The 8,418-nt window shown below is 43.5% G+C and overlaps 1 protein-coding gene across 1 annotated transcript in view; it reads right to left on the bottom strand.

Moving 5' to 3' along the window:
- Positions 1-6,064: 6,064 nt before the first annotated feature.
- Positions 6,065-8,418, bottom strand: part of FNBP1 (formin binding protein 1) — a 65,158-nt gene continuing 62,804 nt past the window's right edge. Inside the window, exon 17 of the mRNA XM_009998993.1 lies at positions 6,065-6,099. Coding sequence (XP_009997295.1) covers positions 6,065-6,099 — 35 coding nt within the window. The remainder of the gene's footprint in view (positions 6,100-8,418) is intronic.

Here is an 8,418-nt window from a genome sequence, read left to right as displayed (position 1 = left end):
TGCTGAAGTGGGGAAAAAGCAAGACCCAACTGTCCTGCCCAAGGAGACCAACATCTCCAACCAGAACAGGGCATTTTTCTTTCTCCTCAAATGACCAAATAAAAAACCCAACCATTTCATTCTCTCCAGTGCCAGCTGGGAAGGTGAAAGTCTGATAAAATCATGTCTCAAAGTGACCTTTGATATGAAATAGCAATGTGGGACAGTCATGCAAAGGTACAGGCAGAGCCAAATTAATATCCAAACACTTGACAATTCCAGTATGAAATAATAATAAATAAAAAACAGAATAAAAAACCAAGTACCACGAGTAAAAACATGTCATAAAGGCCCCACTGGAACAGGCAGTTTCTGCTTATTCATTGTAAATTTTACAGCTGGAAGCAAAACCTAAATCCATCCCGCAGTCAAGGAGAATAATGAGGAGCAAGAGAGCAGCTTAAGGGAGTTTTGGGCTATAAAATTTTATCTGGAACAGTAAATCACAGCTAAATTCCAGTTTTAAATGGGCAAAGCTTGTAGGGAGGCTGAAAGCTCACGGGGGAGCAATGGCTACAAAAGCTCAGCAACAGCCTCCTTGATTGAGAAAGAGAAGCAACAAAGCATTTCTGTTCTCTGGATGAAACTTATTTCTGGAATTAAATGTTTATTTAAATATGTGGATGACTGTCCTATCATTGTTACATGGTCAATATTTGCTTTCAAATGGAAGCACTTTATTTGGTTGAATTCTGTCTCCAGAAATGAATGGGCAACACCAGAACCTTTTACATTGGCAATGAAATCACAACACTTGAGATGCCACCAAAAAAAAATCTAGAGATCAGTGCTCAAACACACATACACACACATATACAAATAAAAAAGTGCTCAACATCATCATGTTAAAATAGAATTTTGGCTTCTTTTAGGTCTTTTGACACTTCAGGCAGGAAAACAAAGAACAATATGCATCAAACTAAATTAACTTCTGAAAAATACTTAGCATTAAACACAACTTTCAGTATCAGTAAATATGTTTCTTCTCTATTTACAGGTGTTAAGAAAGGGCATTAGAGACTTTTGCTGGGGATAGTGAGATCTCCTAGGAAGTACAGTCCACGCTTCTGGGCAAGATCAGTAAATTCAAGCAGAGTTTTTATAAACCAGTCACATATTTAATCCTTCAGATTTCACAAAAGGTAAATTCTACAAAAGTTACTCATTCCTTACCCTGAATAAAGGCAGCAGAATCAACACCTGGAGCCTGCAGTTCATGACTGGTGGTGCTATTGATTTTTTTTTCTTGCAGCAAGCTTTAAGATGCAGGGTTTTGGGAACTAGTTGCCAAGTTTATAAAAACTCCGTACATGGTCTTTGAATAAAACTTTGGGAGAAAAAAAAATCAGTCAGCTAAAGCTAATGCTCCTTCTAAAGCACTGTAGCAACACAGACATTGCAATTGTTCAAATGTTCCACAGAGGCTGACAATAATATACTGTCCACCTAGATTAAATATATAAAAGCAAAGTTTTTAATCTAATTTTTACATAGATGGCACAACAATAGGTGAAAATTAATTCTTCCAGCTGCTGATTCAACAGTGCATTGGACATGAGAATAAAAATACTGCAGCTAAAAAGACTCCGAAGAGAATTTTTGCACACCTGTTCACGGCTTCACCCGTTAGATCCCTGCTGGATGGATGCCACGGAGCCTCTGCACAAGTGTCTGTACAAGGCCACAGGTGCCAACCACGTGGGTCACATTCTGCTATCAGAGGCTTACGGATCTAATCAGTAGCAGCAATGATAAGGATGGTAATTAATTGATTATGACTCTTCTGACGCCGCTAACACTGTAGCTGAACGGCCTCAGAGTTGGTATCACCTGCTTCCCAAGGCAGGCTCCTGAGACACCTGAATTAAGATTAAAAAACACCCCCTTTTGCTGGTTGATGCTTGCAGACAACTAAGCACCATAATATAACAGCTACAGTACTCACTGTAGGACTGAGGGACTTTGTCCTATTAAAAATAACAGTTGGTGTCTTGAATGGAGAGAAAGGGACAGAGTTATGAACACAACACGTTAACCTGACTCAAAAATTACTCCATCCAGAGTGGGGATGGACCAAGACAACCCCCAGGATGGAGAGGACATGACTGGTGGACACATTTCTGTATGCTGGCCCTGCACAAAAGCACAGCAGGCAACAAAACAACATGCACCTGTTTGCAAACTAAACCTGAGGGGTTTTGTCTTTAGGGCCCTTGCCCATAGTGGCTTCTGGGTACATTTTCTCAGATTCTGGGGATTTCACAAAAATACGCTGAACTTCACCAAGAGGGAGAAGATTCTGTGTCAATCTATGAACAAATGGCCCTCACGAGCTATGAAACAGCAACTGACTCTTATGGGGCTCAAACAAGATGACTATAAAATCTTAGAAGTGGTAAAGATTCAGGGAAAACCAACAGGTAGAGAAATTTCGGATGCAAATCGACCCTTTCTTAGGCAGCTGAGGTCCAGATCATGGGATATTTGGAGATACTCCAGCTCCTCTCTCCCCTGCACGACGTGATAAAAAGTGCAGCATCACTTATCATGCTTCAAATAAAACAGGATGGTCACAATTCCTGTCTGGCTTCTGGGTCGAGGTCCAGTTCATGACAAGGTGGGAGAAGGAAATCGAGTGCGGTTTCTTTTGTTCTTTTTCTCTTTTATTTTTTCTAAGAAAATTCTGTTAGGCAAACATGAACTGATGAGAACGCACAAGGGGGAGGTCATGCAAAAGAAGAAGGCAGGTCTGAAATGCTGAAAAACAAATCAACAAAAAGGAAACTGCAAAGAGATGAACAACCAAGGGGCCACCAACCAGCGTGGCCCTCAGGAAGGTGGGCGCAGGCAAGGCAACAGGGCGAGCATGCAGACTGAAACGAGAGCAAAACGGAGGCCTTTGTGACCAGCAAAATGGGGCTTCCAACCAAAATGCCAGTGTCTTGTGTTTGTCTGTGTGTGTCTGTGTGTGTGTGAGAAAGAGGAGGGACAGAGGAGGGAAGGGAAACAAGAGGAGGAGGCAAAGAGAACAAGCAGGAAAACAAGCGTACATACGTGAGCTCGAAGGCTTTCAGGAAACAGCAAGCTCAGAGGGATTTAATACTTGGGATGAGCATCAGCCTAGATTTAAAAAAAAATAGAGGCTGACAAGTATTAGTGACCTTTGGGGAAAGCAGAATATTGAATAATGCACGTGGATCAAATTTAATATCTGCAAATTCAGAGCCCAGTCCAGCTGCTGTATCACTGTTCCCAGGGGAGGCTTTCCATGTGTACACACCTCCCCCCAAGCTACTATTTGGTGATGGATTAATTAATTAATGCAGGATTAGCATTAAAGGCACGGTGTGAAATGCTGATGGACCAGTGTATACATTCAGATGGACTGAGGGACAAGGGAGGACAGAAGACAGACCAGAACATGCTTGGGACTCTGGTTACTCTCTCATCAGAGGGCAGCCAGCAGTTCTTCAACCGGTGCTGGGAGGAGCTGGGTGGGGGGGCAAGTGTTGGTGGTTTTATAGAGGGGCTGTGCCAGGTTGGCAGGAGAGTGGGAAAGGCTGGGAAGTGGATCTGAGCCACAGGTAACATGCCATGGGGAAGAGCAAGCATCTGAATGGTGCTGGGATGGAATTTATTCTGAATTTTTCAAGTGGGAACTCCAGACAAGACTGGGAGTCTGGTTTTCCATGGGTGTGTTTTAACTGCCTGCAGGGTAAACAGACCATTTTGTTTCTCCTTCTGTGACAAGCTCGCCCCGAGGTTCTTGCACCAGCACAAACACCTTTAGGAATCTAAAACATAAGAAAGACAAAAAGAAAGAGACCTGATTAGAAAGAGGCTGGGGAAAACAGGATCCCTTAAGAGCAGCACTGCAGGAGGTTAAAGGAAATACAGCATCCAAGCATCTACCAGGTTACAAGGGGTTAAGGAATGCTCCTGAACTCCACTGCAAGCCTCAAACAGATCATCCCTTCCCTCAGCCTGAAGATGAGCATCACTGGGACACTGCTCTCCTCTGGGAGACCCTGCAGCACCTTCTTAATGCAGCAGAGAAAAACAACCAGCCTGCCAAGCAGTGTGTGTCTTCAGGTGACAGCTCCAGAGACCAAGAATGATACTGTTTAAGGAAGGTAAAACAAAGAATTTTGTGGACCCAGACTATTCACCCTACCCACAACAGGCTGCAAAGACCTTTCATTCTAAGGGCAGTGCAGAAATAAACAGGTAAGTGAAAGCAGCCTCTAAACCACCCTTTGTCATGTTCCTGTACCCAGAGCCTGAGGGCAAGTTTCCTCTGGGGCCAAGTGAAGCTCCAATTCACTAATGTGATTTGGCCAAGAAACCAGCCTATCCAAGGAAATAGAGGGCAAATCCAAGCATTTGAGAGAGCAGGGGAACCTTCCCATCTCCTCTGCACTCATTTTCATACAAGTTAAAATTCCAAGTGACAGCATAGTGAAAGTTCTCACAGAGCCACAATAAACTATTTTTTCCTGAAAAGAAATGGCATTTGTACTTTGTGTGGGAAGCAGGTGAAAAGCAGCTCTGGGCCCTTTGCTTTCCCTTAGTAAAGTTAAACTTGAATGAATTGCCATGAAGGAAAAAAAACTCAGAGGAATGAGAAAATAGAATGTTTATTAGAAGAAGACACCATGGTACATCAAGCTATAAAAAGATTCCTGACAGATGATGATTCTTTAAAAAATAAGAATAGGAACAAAACAACCACACTGGCCAGATTTAAACAAACCTTAACACAAAGCAAGAAGTTTCTATGCAAGTCTAACCAGATGCAGGCAGCTGAGTAACCAAAACCACTTATCAACATGAGAGGAACTGAGTAGTTATCAAAATAACAGCAAGGTTAAGAACAGACTATAAAACCATTTATATTTATACATATATAAAAGGATAAAAACAATCCAAATAACTTTAGTTCTTAAGTTATGCTATATACAATTTATTTTTAAACTGGGAGAACTAAGGGCAAGTCTTCAACAAAAGGATTTTTAAAAGCCACAGTCCAGTTTATAACTACTGTTTCCTACTTAATTTGGCAAGCATTAAATAACCAAATATATCCTAGATAAAAAGTGCATCAGCATGGTTAATGTTTGCCTATTTATTTATATAAGTCAGGGCTCTGCATGATGGTGACAGCAAAGGAACAGCAGAGCTGCAGCCCTGAGAACCACAGAGGATTTTTTCAGATAATTGGAGGTGAGGAGGAACAGACCCAGAGTGGCCAAGGAGCTGAAATGCCCATCAGCCCACAGCTCCAAAGTGTTTTGATCAGGACATTAAGCTCCACAAAACAGCCTCTATTCCTTGCATGTCACCCAGAGAGCCAGTCATGCTGGTGGAAGTGAACGTGGCATTTTTTTTGTTGGGTCCCATGGAGAGTTTACATGAAACTGGCCTTTTTGTGTATCACACTGTTTCCCAACCTCCCCCCGTTTTGTTCCCAAGGAGATGATGAGGTACCGTATTCAACAGCACAGTATGGTCAATCTTGAGCACAAAGACTCAACTACAGTTCCTGTGTTGGACAGTTGTCAGCACCAGGTAGCTGGCAGGTGCAGAAAAGCCCTGCAAGAAGCTGCACCCAGTGTGGTGTGCAGAGAGGAGCTTCTGTCCTTGTCCCTACCACTGAGAGGCTGGCATAAGCCCCAAAACAAGACTTTACATCCCAGAGATCAAATTCCTAGTTTGCAAGGTTTTTTTTAGCATTTAGAACAGTTTCCTGCACGCATCTCAGAGAGAGCAAACCCTGCTGGCTCTCCTTTCTGTGAGGAAGGACAACAGTGCTGGTGACAACTCAAGTCACACTTTCACTGGCACTGATGCACAGTTACATTCTCTAGATGCACCAGCTGGGTGAGAGGTCCCTAACAGAGTCTTCCACTGCTGGAGACATGACATGTGCCTTCATCTCTTCTAAAGAAAACCTTCTGAAACAGAGCTCTTAAAACAACTGTGGCAGCAAACCAGGAGAATAAAAGGTGAACAGGCCCATGCAAACCTACTCAGAGATTTTCTGAAGTGATTTGTACACATCTGGGGATAAAAAAAAAAAAAAGGCAAAACAAGATAGATTTACTGTTCTTTTGTTGTGATAGGGTTTGCTAACACCCACTGACTAGAGGGTGCCAGTGTCAGGTGCACAACCAACCCTCACACAGGGAGCTGCAGGGGTACACAGGCCTGGCTGGGCTCCCATGAAGGCCACGAGAAGCAGGTGAGTGCAGCACAACACTTACCTGACCTCATCCCCTCAGGTTTGGCAGCAGAGTCCTGGCAAGGCAGGCTGCAGCTGACTGAGAAGGCCCCCACTGGCTTTTCACAAAGCATTTAGTAGTTCACAGAATCACAGAATATTCAGGGCTGGAAGGGACCTCTGAAGATCAAGTCCAACCCCCCTGCCAGAGCAGCACCAAAAACCCACACACAACTAGGGCAGGTCACTCAGACAGGCATCCAGGCAAGTCTTGAAAGTCTCCAGAGAAGGAGACTCCACAATCTCTCTGGGTAGCCTGTCCCAGGGCTCTGTCACCCTCACAGGAAAGAAGTTCTTCCTCATGTTGAGGTGGAGCTTCCTGTGCTCAGGTTTGGATCCATTGCCCCATATCCTATCACAGAGCACAAGTGACAAGAGGTTGTCCCTGCCTTTTTGATGCTCACCTGGCTCTTGCTGAGCCAGAAGGTTCTGCTGGCTCCAAGATGAGCTCTGAGCTGGTGTAACCGCTCCCACCCTTCCTGCAACTGAGACTCAGGAGGTACCAGCTGCTCAACCCTCTTCCCAAAAAAGAGGAAAGATCTACTGAAGTTTTCAAGTGCTTTAGTATTTAGAGGGTCATTTTCAGGAGCCTTGTAGCTTGTTTCAAGAATTGGATAAAGCCACTTCTACTAATATATTAAAAGTCAAATGAGAAATTGGTGTCTTGCAACAAAGTTTGTCTTAAAACACAGTCACACTTTCCCCAAATCTTTATCCTGCTACTGGGACAGTTTATGGAAATTTTTTCTTGTAGCTTTTCTTCTTAACTAGAGAACTGAGAAATAAGGAGAGGTAAATACTATTGTTCCTTTACATTAGATATTCACAGCTACACTGGGTTTTGTTCCTGAAGTCCAGCAAAATGAATTGAAAAACTTCACCGGATCTGAAAAACCTCTGTTGTTGCTAGAGAAGTGGCTGCAGCTGCATCAGCCTTCACACCCCACCCCCACCCCCCAGCATAAACTGCATTTTCACCATCATTCAGCATCACCCTGTAACTTACAGAACACCATTAACATACTAATATATGATTTTCTGGCTGGTACTGCAATATTCTCTTCAGAAGGGTAAAGGAAAGACAGTTATTTTGCTAGCCCAGATAACAGGGGTGTGCCAGGATTTCTCAACCCCTCCAGAGACACACTGCTTCACTGCCCACCCAACCTGCTGCTCTGCTGGTAACTGGGTGATCTGCAGGCAAGGCAGCCCTGCTTCTTCCTCCAGACAGATGCAGATGCCACCCTAACTCAGCTGTTTCAAGCAGCCCACAGTGCTGAACAACACATTTTCCAGCAGGATAATCATGTTGCTTTCAACCAGTGCCACACACAGAGCAGACAGTCTCCACAGGGGAGAACACCAGGGTAAGAGATGGGATCTCCCATCCTGTGCTTTCTGCCTTGTTCTCAATAGGAAGATGTACAATCCACATTCCTCTTTCAAAGGTTAATAAAAGACAACAAAGGCTGAGCTTTTTGAACTCTTGTGCATCTCCATTGACCCTGTATCTGCCAAAACAAACATATCAAGCTACTCTATTGTGGCAAAATAAAACAAGAGCCCAGACTTCCATCTGCAGCAGACCAGGCACTCTGCTGTTCCACATGGAATCCAAGACAGTGAACTGATCAAGTCAGAGTGTTTGTTTACAGAGACAGTCCTGCTCCTTTCCTCCTACTGCCCATAAATCCCAGTGAGAAAGGTTCAGTTTTCTTTCAAATTGGATGAGGCAACTTGATTCACACCAAGAACACCGAAGTCTAGGAAACACAACAATAATCTGAAGGTTTAAGTGACTGAAAAAACCCCATGTAAATTATTTAACAGTGGACTTCAAACACATCCTGATGTGAAACAGGACTAAAATGTTTTGATTTCTCTGTGTTCCATCAGCAGGTGTTCAGGGTGCTGGCACATGTTCTAACCAGGACTCCCCTGCAGCACTACTTGCTCACACAGCACCCCTGTTGGTGAGGAGTTAAAAGCAACAACAAAACAGATTCCTGAGTCTGAGATCTGAATGTCTCCATTGATCTGGCGCAAGGAAAAGATTAAACCATTAATTGTGGTCATCTGAAACAACAAATAAATCTTCT

Source organism: Chaetura pelagica, unplaced genomic scaffold, assembly GCF_000747805.2.
Source record: "Chaetura pelagica isolate M959 unplaced genomic scaffold, ChaPel_1.0 scaffold405, whole genome shotgun sequence".
Classification (NCBI taxonomy): Eukaryota; Metazoa; Chordata; class Aves; order Apodiformes; family Apodidae; genus Chaetura; species Chaetura pelagica.
The sequence above is the reverse complement of the archived record's forward strand: the minus strand, read 5'-3'. Positions and strand labels throughout refer to the sequence as shown.